Raw genomic sequence first — 17862 nt, forward strand, 5'->3', positions numbered from 1 at the left:
CAAAAATATTATTTATTTATTTATTCATGGTTAATAGAAGTTAAATGAGTTAACAAATAATTAGATTAATACATCTTTTTTAATTAAGCATTTAGTGACAATTAATCTATATATGGAAAAGGTCGGTCGCTAAGCCTTGTAACCGATCCCTTTATTTCCCCACATCGAACCTACGCCGATAAAAGGCCATCTACGACCGTTCGATCGAAAGATTCCTTTCTAATTGCTAATCCTGTACGTCCATTTCTCAATACTAAGGCCCCAACTTCGGTTACCAGAGCCATCCGAACGCAACAATCCTTCTCCGCCGTGTTCCTCTTAGCCTCCGCCGCGGGCGGAGATTCTCCGGCGAGGAATAACGGCGGCGGCTGAAGCGGAAGCGGCCGTTCTGTAAATAGAAGCCACACCGATCTGAAAACCCTGGTTCTTGTGCGGCCGCATTGATGCGACGATCGAATGTCCGACCGTCGGAAGTCGGACCCGTACACGCACCCGAGACATCGTGCGCGATGATCGCCTTCAAACCCCACCAGCTCCGTCCCCCCTCCTCCTCTTCCCGCTTTTCCATCCTCCCCAAGCATCGCCGTCCTCGCCGCCGCGCCGCCCTATTCGGCTCCGCCCTCGCTGCCGTGCTTCTCTGCCTCTTCGTAGTCTCGAGAGGTCTCAATCGCCCCAAATACTCGATCGTCGTTGATGGCGGCAGCACTGGGTCTCGGATCCACGTTTTCGCGTACAGGAGCGGGTGGGGATCGTTGCCAGCCCTTGATACAGGCCTTTCGGCGTCTATGAAAGTCTCCCCGGGCCTCTCCTCTTACTCGTCGAATCCGGATACTGCTGGGAAGTCTCTGGCGGAACTGCTGGAGTTTGCTAAGGTTAAAGTTCCGCCAGAAGTGTGGGAAGATACCGAAGTAAGGCTGATGGCGACGGCAGGTTTGAGGTTGCTGGATGCTTCGGTAGTGAATAGGATACTGGAGTCTTGCAGGAAGGTATTGCGATCTTCTGCTTTCAGATTCCAGGACGATTGGGCATCTGTGATTTCAGGCAGGTGAATTTTGTTTGCTTCTTTGAATTTTCACACCGTATTAATTCGAACAATGCTTCTTTGAATATAGATACTTAAATTCCTATTATAATTGTTCCTTACAGGTTCATTGGGATTAATTGAGTACAGTAGTCAGATATAATACACCTGTTATTAGTAATTCTATGCTTTTAGGGAACTAAATCTGGCTATGAGCTTCAGGTGGTGTTTGGTTTATGAGTTTGGGAATGAGGGAATGAATTCATTCCCAAACTTGTGTTTGGTTAAACGGAATGGAATCAAGATTTTGGAATGAAACCAAAAAATTTGGATATGGATGAAACTCACCCCCTCCCTTGGGTTTTGATGGAATAAGAATGTGAATTAAGTTTTAGACAAAAATACCCTTAGTATATTTGTTCAATTTTTTTTAATTTCACACACTCTCTCATCATTTTTTCTCTCTCCTTATTTTATCATCACATTTTCTCTCTCAAGATACTTTCTCTCTCCTTATTCTCTCTCTATATTCTCTCCCATCACACACTCTCTCCTCCTTATTTTCTCTCTCTTCATTCTCTTCTATCACACTTTCTCTCCCATTACACACTTTCTACTTATTTTTTCAGCATACTTTCTCTCTCATCGCACTTTCTCTCTCCTCAATCTCTCTTAGCATATTCTCTCTCCTCATTTTTCTCTCATCACACTTTCTCTCTCTTTATTCTCTCTCATCACACACTCTCTCTTCATTTTTCCCCATCATTCTTTCTCTCTCAACCCACTTTCTCTCTTATCATACTTCCTCTCTCCTCACTTTTTCATTTTCTCTCATAATATTTTCTCTATCTTCATTTTTTCTATCACTCTTTCTCTCTCAGCATACTTTCTCTCTCCTCAATCTCTCATTTTCTCTGATCATACTTTCTCTCTCTTCATTTTTTCCCATCACCCTTTTTCTCTCAACCCACTTTCTCTCTCATCATACTTTCTCTCTCCTCACTCTTTCATTTTCTCTCATAATAATTTCTCTCTCTTCATTTTTCCCATCACTCTTTCTCTCTCACCACACTTTCTCTCTCATCTTACTTTTTCTCTTCTCAATCTCTCTTATCATGCACTCTCTCCTCATTTTCTCTGATCATACTTTCCCTCTCCTCATTTTTTTCCAACACACTTTCTCTCTCATCATTTTCTCTCATCATATGTTTCTCTCACATTCAACTTTCTCTCCCATCTAATTTTTTCTCTTATTTTCCTATAAGGGTAAAAAAGGAAATTTAGGTTTATTCCGATTGAAAATATTTAACTAACCAAACATCATTTTTAAGAATGATATCCAAACTCATACCCATTCCCATTCCATAATACTATGATACTCATTCCCATTCCGATTCCTAGGAGAGAACCAAACACCCCCTCAGTCTTTCTTTTACTGGGACACATAAGCTGTATTAATTTTTTTCCTCAACAAGGAGTCGCAAGGAAAAGGAAATAAGATCATAGGGTCTTCCATTGCCATTGCTACAGAAAAAAGCCCAACTTTTAGTTGTGGGTTTGGTAGATATTAGTTGGCTTAAACATGATAATGGGGTTGGATTGGATAAGCAAACTGAATATTAAAATAATATGGTCTCCACGTATATATGCATTATATAAACCTTTTCATCTCTGAGTGTACATTTTGTCCAACCATCTAATGGCAATGCATACTTTAAGATGTGGTAAACCAACACATGCCTATTTTCTACTGCATATCAATACATTACTTTGTAGAACAAGCTTTAAGAAGTGGATAACTCCAATAAGTCCTAGTTATTTGAGAAATCATTTTGAATAGTTAATGTTATAAGCATGATATTTCAAATTCATACTCTACATGTTTAATTTGTCAGTCACGTATCAATCAATATTGATGTTGTTTTTTAATACCAAAATTTCCTTTTTTCCCCTCTCTCATAAATTCTCAGTCATTTATGTTCCCCTCTTTCTATTTTTCCTGTGCTTTTCATTTCTTTTTTCAATTGATTTTATTGATCTATTTCTTTCCTCAGTTGCTTTTAGTCATAGCCTGTGATATAGTAATTTTGGTTATAATTCTGTCCTTATTGCAATTTTAAGCTGTAGTATAACTGTAAGATGTTTTTGTGATAAGGTATGACTGTTAGAAAAAGTTGCATCTGCATGGTTGATTATGTATATTTGCTTACAGGGAAGTAAAATTTGTATAACATGCAAATCTAAATTCTGTGATTGATCTCTAATACATAATTTGGAAAATCTTCATCAGTTCTTAGTTAATGGCATGGGGTCAGCATGGTACCAATATTTCCTAAGTACATCTGTACACTATTACTTAAATGTAACCTTTTTGGCAAAAGATTAATTGATCATGATATTTGTTATCTTAAGGCTTAGATTTTAATTGGTAATACTAACATTGTACCCTTTCTGACGGCCATAATGTTTACAGAGCTCACTTATATATTGAGAAGTTAACCTCCAATTTTTTTTATCATGGTACATTTATTTTAATTACCTTTTTACAGGCAGTGATGAAGGCATCTATGCATGGGTTGCAGCTAACTATGCCCTGGGTACTCTAGGAGCTGATCCTAAGATTACTACTGGGATATTTGAACTTGGAGGGGCTTCAGCTCAGGTCTCGTCTCTCCATTTCATAAGATGTTTAAATATCTTCCACTAAAGATTTATTCCAGTGGCAACAGTTTGTGTTAGTTTTAAGAATTTTGATTATTTATTCACTTTTCAAACAAGTAACTAGTTATGCTTCCATATATCTTGGTACTTGTGACTAATATTTGTCTAGAAGTGCCTTGTTTTGTTACTGAGAAATAACAAGTGACATGATTGTCTTGATCATGAAAAAATAGTTATTAGTGGAAGCTATGAAGAGAAAACAATATTTATTTACCTAAAAAATAAGTTTCTTTTTGTAATATTGGTTCAGTCATATGAATGGATGACCCTATCATTGCCACTGACTAAGTTATGCACCAGTATGTAGGGTACCGAATTAGATTATATTCAGTTTGATGACTTACTATTTTCTAATGTGCTGATTATCTGTTTCAGATAACCTTTGTTTCGAGTGTGCCCTTGGTCTCAGAGTTCTCTCATTTACTTACCATTGGGAAAATCACTTATAACCTGTACAGCCACAGCTTTCTCAATCTTGGTCAGGTGACTTTCCTTAAAAATTCAGAGTTGCCTTTCCTACTCATAACTATGTTGTCTGTCCTTTATTAAGTTATTCTAAGATTATTTCTTCATGCTGACAAATGCACATTTTATAATTTAAAACTATAAAGAAGACAAGTCCTTTTGAATCCATTATATTATTGTATTATTAGTTATGCCATGAAATAAATCTACAGAATGTGAACTTTGCATATGAGGAAGAGCTGTTCCAGTTGCACATGGCACTTTCTTGGGCAAGAGATCTGAACCATTCCCTGCAACTTCCTCCTTTCCTCTTTTAAGAATAATTGTAGCTACTTTTATTAGGAAGATAATGTAGATAATCTTAAACCACACAATGTAGATGATCATGAGAAACCAGAGAATCACCATTGCTTTGCATTTTGAAGATGGGAATGAGAAAATAATCATTAAAAGATTATTTGGTTTTCTAGGTAAGACTTGTCTTTTCATCCAACCTGACATTTTACACTAAAGTCTAGCACTTGATGGTGCCGCTGATATCAGTAGCCTGGCTGTGCTACACTATGAAAGCTAATTACCGCTGTATGTCATTATCATTAGAAGTTCCCCAAGTATTAGAAAGCATTGTTGAACAGGAATTATTTCAGCAACTAGTTCATTATTAATATTAAGTAATTGTTGTCTTTGTGGGTTCTGCTAATGGGCATCTGATGTTGTTTATGTTACCAACACATTAACGATTAATTCATGATTGTTTCTATTAAATCATGTTACACTCTGCCATTAAGCATGGTGGCCATACTTCAGTGATATTTATCCATACTTCGGTGATATTTATCCATACTTCAGTGATATTTATCCATCTTATGCTCAAACTTTCTGTATGATTTTGCTCGAAGAATCAAATCTTATGCTTCAACCTTATCTTCCTATCCCTCAGTTTAATGTTAAGTAAAACATCCTATTTTATTCATGTCTTATAAATAGGGAGCTAACTATTGTTATTCTGCAGAACGTGGCTTATGACATGCTTCATGAATTGCTTAGCTCAAGTGACCTAAATTCATGTAAGTTCATCAGTGTTTAACTCTTACTGGTGCTCAATTAGTTTGTAATTGGCTTCATAAATTGCAGAGTCCATAGATCAAATGTTAAAAACTTAACTAGAGTTTGTGCTTAACTTTTGATTTTTTCCCCCTTCATGTAGGCCATTCTAATTGGTGCTGATGTGGTTGTGTACTTCTTATTCAAGTCTCTCTTGTTACTTGCCTCTAGGGACAATATACCTTTGTTCAGAATTTGGTTTTGTTTGTGTAGTGACAGTAGTTTTTTTTTTTAAATATATGGAAAATTGGAAATATATTTTTGGTGACGGCAGGTTTCGTACCCAGGACCATGGCAACAACTTCGAAGGTTTTTACCAACACTTAATAGAAAGCTTCACTTCACAGTGGATTGCCTAAATTTACAGTTGATGATTGTAGCCTCCAACTCTTTCTAATACAAAATTTGGTGAACTATGATTCACTATCACATTATATATATAAACTGAGATTTATGCTACTAGATTATAGCATTGAGATAGGAGGTATGTGCATTTAGCCAAGGACATAATTTTTTGTTTTGTTCTTCATCTTATGTTACTTGAATGAAGCCATGCTAGGAAGAACTTTGAAACTTCCATCAAGATATGACCTATTAAGTAGAATGATAGAGAATGCACAAAGGTTTTTTCAGTTCTGGTACTTGTTGTGGATTTAATAAGAAGTAATTTCTTTGTAGATTTTTGAAACAATCTTTCATATTATAGATTAAATACTTGGTAAATCTGGTTTTAGCATCTATCATCTTAAGTTCCTTGTATTTCAAAGATTTACTGTCTTGCATTTCAATGGAGAAGTTTGAAGGAAGAGGATGACTAGACATTTATTTGCAAGTTATTTGTCGTTTAGTTTGCATTTCCTTTCTAACATTCTGCAGTGTACTCTTCATGCACTTCCTAAATGTTGAGTAAACAATTCAGTCTTTCATCACATTTTCTTTCTGTTTGATGTAAGTCTTACATTAGGCTTACATAAATTGTGTCTATAGCTTCTTTCGGCATCTCCAACAGTGGGGAGGGGTTTTGGCCTTTTTTGTGGCCCCCACCAAAAATGAAGAAAGAGACTAAGAAGCTGGGTTAGAAAAATCGCACCCAGCTTCTTAATTTTTGATGATACATAGGAAAGAGAAATCTAAAAAGGCCGGAAAAAACCTCAGTTGGAGATGCCCTTATTGTTTTCCTAATGGTTAATCCACTCGACACTTGTTCTTTGTTGCAGCTGCAGATTTTTCACAGGAAGCAATCTATGTGGATCCATGTACTCCTAGAGGATATGTGCATGAAATAGAATCACAAACGTTTTCTTCTGGCCTTATTCATGCAAAGTCCAAATTTAGATCTTCCCATGCTAATGGTAACTTCTCCAAATGTAGAATGACTGCACTGAAGCTTTTAGCGAAGGAAAATGGTAGCTAGTCACTTCTACTCCTAAAGAATATTTTCATTATCAACTTATGGCCTATTTTTTCATTTTTCCTTTTACATTTTTAACCTAAATATTTTCCATTAGTCTGAATAGTGACCTCACTCAGATCATCGAGATACTTCCTTACACAGTGGGATATAAGAAATATTAGTCTCTGTATTAGAAATAATACCCAAGAACATATGTTTGAAATAATCAGAATCCATGCTATTTTATCACCACCTCATTTTTGATCCTGCAAATATGTCATAGCAAAAATCCACCAAGGAAGGGGAACTCATGACAGTAATCCTTTGCACAATTGAAGAAAACATTGTATTCCTATTCTACCTTCTAAGAAAAGTTTTAATATACTTCTAATATTATACTCCTTTTCTTAGCTTATTTCAAGCATCATGCCCAAATATGCTTGTATTATTCCAAAAATATTTTTCTCGAGTTTACTACATTTACCGGGATAGCTTTCATGTATTCCTGAATTCAAACAATAAATGCACCTTCATACTAGGCAGTTTTTTCTTTTTGTTTAGCATAACTCATTTTCTTTTGAAGAATAAGTTCATGGTATTCCAAATAATTGATCTTAAGTAGTTGAAAGCTGAATCTTGTGGCTTGTTGTTGATATTCCAGCTCATGTGGTTATCGTGTAGCCTCAGAAGGGGAAGAATCTACTTTACATTCTGTGATGATTAAAAAAAAAGAAAACAAATTAAATTATTGCAGTTCATGTAAAAAAAACTAAGTGAAAGCTGCTGCCATGATAAAGTTAAATCTGTTTTTTTTTTCCTTTAGAAATCTCATGTTTTTTTAATAAAAGATAAATAGGGTCTGCAAACAATGGATTCTCTACCTTGTCATAGAACTCACCCTGATTTGATTTTAAGAATTCACACGCGCTGTATGCAAAGATGTCAAAGCATAAAGCAATATTCTGGTCTCTTTATCTCACCATCTGTTTACTTTCTTACATTGAAGAAAATGCTAATCATTCTTCAATTTACTGTTATTTAAAGAAATCTATACTTAAGATACCATACTGACCTGTGTCAGTGATTATATTTTTCTTGAACTACTAGTTATTTGATACGACCTGTTTCTGTACATGCATGTGCAGTGGATATTATGGGGAAAAAAGTCTTATCTTTTTATGCTCTGCAGAGAAATGCTTGGATCAATACTGCCGGTTGGGACTTAAATTTATACCTATTCTCGAAGGTAGATTTTTTGCAACTGAGAATTTCTTCTACACTTCAAAGGTGAGTTAAGTTTCAGTTTCCTGTCCTTTAGAAGTCAATCTAGAATTTATCTACAATAACAATAATAGAGAGACGGCAACCAAAAAAACTGGTATACCGTATATGTTAATTGGAACTTACGAGGCCATTTATCTCAAAAACTCAAACTATTAGATGCTTTTAATACTACCCTTTCACATATGGTCAGGCCACATATCAATATAATTCACCTATCCCATGCTCAACATGTAAATTTAGGACGTTTATATTTTTGACAACTCGTACGATCTAAAAAAGCAGTGTTTTAGAGAGAGAAAAGATAGATTGCAGAAAAATGGATAGTGTGTAAATCTACTCCTCGACTCATATATTAATAAGTAGATTAGGCCTTGCGTATAAACACTTACACCTTAACTCATATGTTAAATGTAGATTAGGCCTTAAGCATAAACACTTGCACTTTCACCTTATTACAAATATCATTCAACAGGAGCTAACTTCATTTTGGGAAATGATGATTCACACTTGAATTGTTAATGCTGAGAGATGCATTTAGGACATAATTTTGGTGTCATTAGCTGAAAATCACATGTGATTCTTGGCAAAATATCTCATTTTATGGAAGGCAATAAGCTGACTGAGTAAACTATTTAGGTATACTTACTAGTAATTTCCATGAATCAATATATAGAAAGTCCTGAAATTGAGTTGTACTTGCATGATATGATGATAATTTCCAGGATAGCACAGTTATCAGTAGCAGATCGTTTCCATCCTTTTTTATGATACCAATTGTTATTTGACGAGTTGTATTTGATAGTTCTTTGGCCTTGGAGAGACATCGTCACTTTCTGATTTGATATCAGCTGGAGAAAAGTACTGCAGTGAAGATTGGTCACAAATCATAAATGAATACAATACTTATCAGAAGGAAGATCTCTCAAAGTTTTGCTTTTCTTCGGCATATATTTTGGCCCTACTGAACGATACTCTTGAAATTGATTTGGATGATAGAAGGTACTTGCTGTGCCCATTGCTTAGTATCTACTATTTTTAAGTAATTATCATCCTCTTTTGGCTTAAATTTACCTACCCATCGATTATCTTATGGCTAAGAACTTAGCTAAGGCTTTTCTCCGTAAAATTCATATTTTACTATTTGATTGATCTATTTCAGTAGTCTATACCAACTTGCTTCTAATTATATCTTCTCTACGAAGCAGGATTGTATTCGCAAAGCAGGTCGGTAATGTACCCCTTGATTGGGCATTGGGTGCTTTCATAGTCAGACAAGCTTTACAGCAAAAGATTGAGACATCCGATCGTATCACTGCAGTTGTCCGCAATGAATCATCACCATGGCTCTCTACAATTGTTGCCTCCATCTTACTAACCTTCGCAGCATGGTTTCTCTTACGATGCATGAGACCGAAGTTGAAGATAATATACGACTTGGAGAGAGGCCGTTACATACTGACCCTGGTCAAACAGTAATTCTGCATCGGTTCGATATATCATCATCATTGCCAAATTAAATTTGTCCCAATTATTTGAAATATTATTTAATTCGAGATAGTTTTGTGTCAACTAATAGACTTAGATCGATCCACATGTTAGTTTTCTGATTTATGATCATGTATCATAGGTGATCCCCCTGTGTATTTACTAAGAAATCTATAGTTGAGTTTCGCATCCAATATATTGGTCCCTTTTCCCCCGAGTTTTTAGTTTTATTTCATTCCCATTATTTAGGAGATCAAAAGATTCTATAGAGATTACTCTTGGTAGCAAAAATGCACCATATCAAATCTCTCTGTATATATAATGCATACTTTGTTTTTGCGTGCCTGTGGACGACTGAGTGAAATTTCAAGTGCTTGGATCATTTTCGAGCGCCTTAAGTGTTTGAAATTGACTCGGGGCACTTGAGAATCTACTTAGTTGTCCATAGGTGCATATAAACGATGTGCAATATATATATATATATATTTGTTTGGTTACGTTGCATCTCAACGTCCATACTTGGGGTGAGTGACTGAGTGGGTGGAGCCCACACTACGTGGGCATTGCCCACTCAGTCATGCATCCAGATGTATATATGTAGGAATGATATGTCGTACATCTACCGTTGGCATTTACATGAGCACAAAGTGTTATTTTTTTTAACCAAAATATTATATCTTAAATTTAAAAAAAAAATATTTTAAAAAATAATACTAGGTGTCCACAAAATTATGTTTAAACATAACACTAGGTGCACATCCATCACACCTTACCATGCAACAATTCTTTTTTTTATTGCACATCTCATTAGCACCTAATTTTTTTTTTCGATTTGATTTTTTTTACTTAATACTATAATTTAATCCTTAAATTCTTAAAGGTAAAATTTTATTAGCACAAATGGGAGTTAAAAAAAATCACCATGGATTTTTTGGGTACCTAAGATAAAAATGTTATAGTTAAATGATCTCCAATAGTTAAAGCACTTCATTTTTTTTTTATAATTTCTAATATGTCATATCAATATCACATTAAAAATAAAAAGACGTATTATTCTTTCCAAATCAAAATATCTCTATATATAACTTTTTTAGTCCTACCTTATAAATGACATATCTTTGTTTATTAATTTTTAATTTAATATCTCTATATAATTTTTATTTAATATTTTAATTAATTATTATATTTAATTTTATTTATTTATATTTTTAATTAATAAATTAATTAAATTATAATTTTTAATTTATATTTAATTAACTTATGAATTTTAATTTAATTATAGTTATTTATATATTTTTTTTAAGTTATCAAATATATTATATTTTTTTTAAAAGAAAAGAGTATAACTTTTGACCATTCATGAAATAAAATATTTTAATTATTTAAAATATTAACTATCTAATATTATTTTTTCAATAATTAATAGCTTCATCTCAGTATGTTTAAAAATCAAACTTTCCCAAAGCTGGCCTCCGGCCCTCTGCACCTCTTAAATTTTTTTTTGTTCGCTTTTATTTTTTTAAAAGTTTGCATTGGAGATCCTTAAGTGAGATTATATTGATTTGCATTATATGTGTATACAATTAATTTATTATTTGTATTTGAAATTGGTTTAAGTTTGCTAAATGAATTATATCGTCCCATATATTTATCATATATTTAATTATATGTGACGCAGTATAAATCTTTAAATTTATTCAATTAAAAAAATTATAAATGAATCGGATTCGGGTCGGATCGATTAAACGGGACCCGCCAACCCACCCGCAACATGCCTTCCTTCCTCATCCTTCTCGAAGCGCGACAGTGTGACAGAGCTTGAGGGCGACGATGCCGCCGCCTCCCGTTCGAAGCCCTAGCCGCCTGCTCCTCTGCCATTGCCGTCTCCCCTTCCACATTTCCCCTCAAACTCGTCTCCCCCTCTCGCACAATTCCTCAGTACGCCGCCGCTTTCACTGCTCCGCCGTCTCCGCCGTCTCCGCTCTCTCCTCCGACCCCCAGATAGCCCCCACCGACCTCACTACGACGCCTCCCTCCTCCCACATCCTCTCCATCCGCGAGTCCCTCCTTTCCCGTCGGAGGACCGCGGCCGACGTCGCGGGAGAGTACCTCGATCGCCTCCGCCGCACGGAGCCGCATATCCGTAGCTTCCTCCATGTGTCGGAGACGACGATGCGGGAGGCGGAGGAGGTGGATAGGCTGGTGGCGTCCGGGAAGGACTTGGGGCCTCTGGCTGGGGTTCTTGTCGGAGTGAAGGATAATATTTGTACTGCGGGCATGCCGTCGACTGGTGGGTCGAGGATTTTGGAGGGATATCGACCACCTTTTGACGCCACGGCGGTGAGGAAGTTGAAGGAGGCTGGAGCTATCGTAATCGGGAAGACGAATATGGATGAATTCGGGATGGGGAGCACAACTGAAGGCTCGGGCTTTCAGGTTAACGTTCTTTTCTCATTACTACTACGTTCTTTCCCGTGTTCTTCAAGCGAATAAGAACTCCTTTTTAGTTGGTGCACTTTGCATTTTGTGGTCATAAACTAAAACCACTGATGCAAAATGTGTCACGTACATTTAAGAAATGCGTCGTTAATAGGAAAATCATGCTGCTTCACTCGTCATATTTTTGTCCTATTCAAACTATAAACTGATATAAATTGTCTAATAAATGTTTAGTTTCATAACAAGAAGCAATTCTCCAGATGAATTGGAAGCAAATTCACTCCGAGTGTGCTGATAAAGGCATACAATAGAAATTTTCTGTTATTTCAGTTTTCAAGTGTTTGTTATAGTTACTAGCTAGAGTCAGATATTTGTTGATAAAAAACTGGAGCTGGTCTTTTTAAGCTATGGACATGGAGCAAGCAAGAAAAGAGATGAACACATACCATTCAGTTTAATTTGGTGTCTGCTTTGCTTCTGCTTAACCTAAATTGACCTACTCTCTGCCTAGGAAATCTCGGAATCCTACATGAACTGAAATTCTTGTCTTCTCCCCTAAAATGTCCTTACAGTAGTGTGAAATTACTGGTTCACACTTTTTACTTGGGTGGGCTGCCTGTGTGATGTTTGTTCCTGCATATGGCCTGAGCAAGATTAGAATAGAGTGATTTAGCTCTTGGGCTAAATGTAGAGTCCACATAATCCCATGTGGCTCAATCGGATAGATGTTTGTATATCTATGTTAGTGTTGATGATGCGTCTTTGATTACGTGTCATTGCATCTAGTCGTGGATCAAAGATGAATTGAAATCTTTGCAATATGTGTATTTGGATTATTTTCTGGACATATTGGCGTCAAAGTTACCCACCAGGCCTCTAAAAATTCGCTTAAAAAATGTGTTGTGACTTGTGAGTGTAAAAATAGTGTGTTTCCTTCAATTAATATGACACATTAAATTGGGAAATTTATATTGTAATATCTTCGAATCTAACTATGAATAGGCTGTAACTTGTGTGGATTAATTGCTAATCTTTCTGAGTATTTGATTAAAAATACGCCTTCTCAAATGAGTGACTAATTCTTGTTAGAACCTTTTCATCTGTCAAAATCTTAAAGATTTGTATATCATTGTAGAATAGATATTTTTCTTAGAATCACAACTTGTACAAAAAGTGAGAGCAGAACCACTTTATGCAACAGCCAATACATGCAACAAAAATGATACTCTCGATAGTTATTGTTATTATTATTTCTTTTGTAGTGTAAGTAAAATACTGTATGGTTAGGTACAATGCATAGGTCCTGTCTCGCAAATCTCTGATGGCATTGGACTTCTTTTTTAAATGCCATCTTAGGTGGTTCCAAACTCACGAAAAGGCTTTCTAGAATGATCAATAAACACTGTTTAAATCAGCAGGTCATGTTTTGATCCTATTAAGATTTGCTGGGATACAAATTGATTTTTTCATATTTGTTCAGGAATTAACAATATTTTATGCATTTATGTTGCTGTGATCATCCTTTTTCTCATAGGTCACAGCAAACCCTTGGGACATCTCACGTGTGCCTGGAGGATCATCAGGGGGTTCTGCCGCTGCTGTTTCAGCTAAGCAGTGTGTCGTGTCTTTAGGAAGTGATACTGGTGGTAGTGTGAGGCAGCCAGCATCATTCTGTGGTGTTGTTGGGCTCAAACCAACTTATGGGCGTGTCTCCCGATTTGGACTCATGGCATATGCGTCATCTTTGGATGTCATTGGATGCTTTGGAGCTTCAGTCATTGATTCTGCCATTGTTCTAAATGTGGTGTCTGGTCATGACAGATTTGATTCAACTAGTAGCACACATGTGAGCTTTAGAAACTTTCTTAGTCTTTATTCTTCCTAACTGACGTTCTTTTGGCATTTTTTTCTTGATTTTTCAGAAAAAACAGAAAATCACAAGTGTTTTGCTATTGCTCGATATTGTAATAACTAATCATTGTTATCATGCTTGCTATTTTTAACTCATTACCTTTTCATCTGCTTGACAGGAAGTTCCAGACTATGCATCTTTTCTGATGTCAACTGATCACTTTGAGTCTACACCTTTGAAAGGACTAAAAGTTGGCATGATTAGGGAGACTATTGGTGATGGTGTTGACGTGGGAGTGATCTCCTCAATCAAAGCTGCTGCTTTACACTTGGAAGAACTAGGGGCTACAATAACAGAGGTTGCTCCTGTTTGATTAATTTTCCATTCTACTATGAATATTTCATATCTTCATTTCAGTACTGATATAGTTTATGTAATCACATTTCAAGCTATATACTAGAGACTTCAGTATTAGCATAAATGCTCTTGTGAGTATTCTATTGCAGGTATCACTGCCCTCGTTTTCTCTTGGGCTTCCAGCTTACTACGTCTTAGCATCTTCTGAAGCTTCCTCAAATTTGTCACGCTATGATGGTGTAAGGTGATTCTTTTCATATATTACTTTTTATATCACCCCAAGTGTTCTTATACTTCTCCAGATCACAACTCTAGAAAATATATATCAGATATGGGAATCGAGCTACAGTTGATGAGTTAAACTCATTATATGGAGACTCCCGAGCTGATGGATTGGGACCTGAGGTACATGACTATTTTTTTCTTGTCTCATCCAACAAGATACTATTCAATTGCTTACTCTTAATATATGGTAGTTTACTTCTTAAAGCTTATGCAATATGATAATCTCTGAATTCAGCCATGATATTCAAAGTAAATTTGCCTTATAAAGAAACTGTTAGTGAAGAACTATGAATTCTTATACCTATTCAAGGGTTAAAGGACTAGCTTAGAGTTACACATATAAGAACATTATTATACTATGTATTGATTGATGGTTCAAAGGCTATAAGGTTTAACCACAGTTCTAGTCCTATGCCCAAATTAAAAATGGTAACAGTTTCATTAGACTTTGACATCCACTTATTTAGCTCGTATGAAATTCAATGGGAGATAAGATTCATGTAGCTAATCCTAAATATTTGTCACCAACACAGCCTATTTATGTTGATGTTTGAACTCACTTGTCATGTGAACTGTCAAGTTTCTTGACGTGTTCACATAAGTCCAATGAGAGGGAATCATGTTTCTCTTCATGGATTTTCCTTGGAAGACAATTCACTTTGTCTAAAGCCTATATAACACACACACACCCTTGGTTTGATTTGGGTGAAAGTTTGCGTATGCTGTAAAATTTATCAAATCTTGATGTTGGAAGGAATAATTTCCAAAGTTAATGTCAATTCAGATGGTAGAGTTGGACCAAAATGACCAAGGCAATATATGGCTTTTCAAAAAATCAAGTGCCGCTTCAATCAGCCTAAACTCATCAAATGTTTTCTTTCTACATTTATCTATCATCAATTCTGTAATTCTTTTCTTAAAAATATGGTTTGATTAACTATAACCATTAATGCATTACAATTTACAGACTTTATCGAATTTACAAAATATTATTTTTTCTTAAGCTATGCAGTCCAGTTCCTCCAATGCCCATTATAGCAAACAGAACCAAGTTTAAACAGTTCTTGGCATTAAGAAAAAAGGGTCTTTTTGCACTAGTATTTCTTTTTTTACAGAAAATATTTATAGCTTAGTCTTGACTGAACTCAAGTGAGGATCTCGCATGCCAAAGCTTTCTTACAAAAACCAATATTATCACAGGGTCTTTCACGTGGTGGTTTAACTTGGAGGCTCATCTCCTATTGTGTATATGGGTTCATGTTATTGAAAATTTGAACAGTTTCCATATTTATGTAGGTAAAAATGAGAATTTTGATGGGAACATATGCACTCTCTGCCGGATACTATGATGCATATTACAAGCGTGCTCAGCAGGTACATAAAAACTTCTGCTTTCAGCCTTATAAAGATTTCGAAGGATCATAGCGAAAAAAAATATTTTTGTATGCCATATAGGTGAGGACATTGATTCGGAAAAGTTTCAAGGATGCATTGGAGAAAATGGATATTCTTGTCTCACCAGCAGTACCATCACCTGCTTATAAAATTGGTAAGTTGTTTGATAATTTCTGCTAGTTGCTAACTGTTTTATGCCCTAGCTCATCATATGCAACTTTTATAGGAGAAAAGGTCAATGATCCTCTGGCTATGTATGCAGGCGACATCATGACAGTATGAATCTTGATTCTCATTAGTTACATATGTTCAATTTAAACATTCTTGTCTCAATATGGATGATACTATTACAACTCCATATATTACACTTTATCCTCACGAGTATTTCTTTAGTCTGATATCTTTATGTTCATTGTCATTTTTATTTGGCAATACAGAGAAAATTGCAGTTCTGTTTGTTCACATTTAGTGTCAGAGGATGTAAAGTATATATCAGTAAATTTCATAATAAACATATAAAATTTTTAAGTGTTTTAGAGTGACTTATGAAAGATCTCATATGAGCCAATGGCATGTTACTTTTCGGAGTAGATGTCTAATATCAAGCTGGATGAGGTCCACAATACCTACTCTGAATTATCTATGATGCCATAGTCATTTCTCATGCTACCAAATTTGCATTAAGTTGTAGGCACTTATCTTGTTTTTGGTTGTACCACATATTTGGGATAAGTCCATGTACCTGCCCTTATAAATTTACTAGTTTGTTTACATTCCAACAACTGTTGCCAAGGTTATGAAAAAAAATCAATTTTTTAAATCTCAGATTTAGCCGTACATTTTAAAAAAATCTAGCTTAAATATCTTTTTGGGAAAAACAATCCAATGTACCTTGAAGTTTAGTTAGTGGAAGGAATTTTGCCGATTCTTGATACCCTGTTAATTTTTAATATTCCTGCCTGTGTGACTGCTGACACGGCGACATCATCTCAAACCACTATATATAAATCGAAACTAGACACTGAGATTAGGCAAGAGTTTTTGTTAGGCTCAGACAATTGCTTTGTTTTAGTCTTACTACTAGTCTATCCAGATGACCAATTTATGTTTATTTCTACCAATTCATTGAGATAACAAGCTCTTTCTCCCTCTTTGTTCTCTGTTAAACACCATCATGCCCTTTCCCTTTTGCGAGCAGTGTACTTTTTCATGCAGGTGAATGTTAACTTGGCTGGGCTCCCTGCGCTAGTCGTGCCATGTGGGTTTGTTGAAGGTGGAAGTGCAGGTCTTCCTGTCGGCCTTCAGATGATTGGCTCTTCCTTCAGTGAGGTAAGAAGCATAACCATACCGATGTTCTCAAAAACCTGTTAACCTCATATTAACCTCAACTTTTTGGGACCGACTAAATCTTATCTGCAGTTATTATTACATCATCATATCCTCAAGTGCACCTTCATCTCATGCTTTCTATCGGAACGCCTTTCTGTGGACCTCTTTTTTTTCAACGAAATACTAGATAAACTGGTCGTTGAGCATAAGAGAACATATAAGAGAACATATAACCTCTAAATCAACTTTGGTATTGCAGGAGAAGTTGCTGAGAATTGGTCATATATTTGAGCAAACACTTCCAAACTACAGATTTGTTCCGCCATTGTTGTGATCGTAGAATATCCACAAAAATAGTGAATCATCAGTGATGATGCATCACACAATACTGTGTATCTTCCTATATATGAATTCCTACCAAATTGATTTTTTCTGTCTACTCCACATCGAGCTTCAGCTTGTGAAGATGCATTTTGTTGGCCACCTGATGCTTCTCCTATTTATCCTGATGGAGATTTCTTCTTTATTTGTCAATAATTGTAAAATTTAATTACTCCACAAATCATACACTGTGCCTGGGCTAAGCTCAGTTTAGTTACAGTTCACTTCTAAAGAAAATCTACCAATATCATATCGCACCAACAAAAATGGCTGTGTGAACTAGCTGCTCCTTGTTCAAAAAGCGTCTAAACTTTAGAATACAAGATATAAAATTTTATACACCTATGTTTG

General features: G+C 35.7%; 2 protein-coding genes across 2 annotated transcripts; both read left to right on the plus strand.

Annotated features, from left to right (window-relative positions):
- The first annotated feature begins 278 nt into the window (after positions 1-278).
- Positions 279-9690, plus strand: LOC122008407 (probable apyrase 6). The gene is made up of 8 exons (XM_042564124.1): positions 279-1045; positions 3575-3683; positions 4118-4225; positions 5220-5274; positions 6529-6717; positions 7894-7991; positions 8791-8987; positions 9194-9690. The coding sequence occupies exons 1-8, from the start codon at positions 444-446 to the stop codon at positions 9462-9464; spliced, it is 1629 nt and encodes a 542-aa protein (XP_042420058.1). The 5' UTR covers positions 279-443; the 3' UTR covers positions 9465-9690.
- Positions 9691-11250: 1560 nt separating this feature from the next.
- Positions 11251-17852, plus strand: LOC122008408 (glutamyl-tRNA(Gln) amidotransferase subunit A, chloroplastic/mitochondrial-like). The gene is made up of 10 exons (XM_042564125.1): positions 11251-11909; positions 13447-13758; positions 13943-14122; positions 14271-14365; positions 14451-14526; positions 15703-15780; positions 15862-15955; positions 16028-16077; positions 17017-17130; positions 17390-17852. Exons 1-10 carry the CDS (start codon positions 11304-11306, stop codon positions 17462-17464), a joined length of 1680 nt encoding a protein of 559 aa, XP_042420059.1. The 5' UTR covers positions 11251-11303; the 3' UTR covers positions 17465-17852.
- The last annotated feature ends 10 nt before the right edge of the window (positions 17853-17862 follow it).

Source organism: Zingiber officinale, chromosome 8A (assembly GCF_018446385.1).
Source record: "Zingiber officinale cultivar Zhangliang chromosome 8A, Zo_v1.1, whole genome shotgun sequence".
Lineage (NCBI taxonomy): Eukaryota > Viridiplantae > Streptophyta > Magnoliopsida > Zingiberales > Zingiberaceae > Zingiber > Zingiber officinale.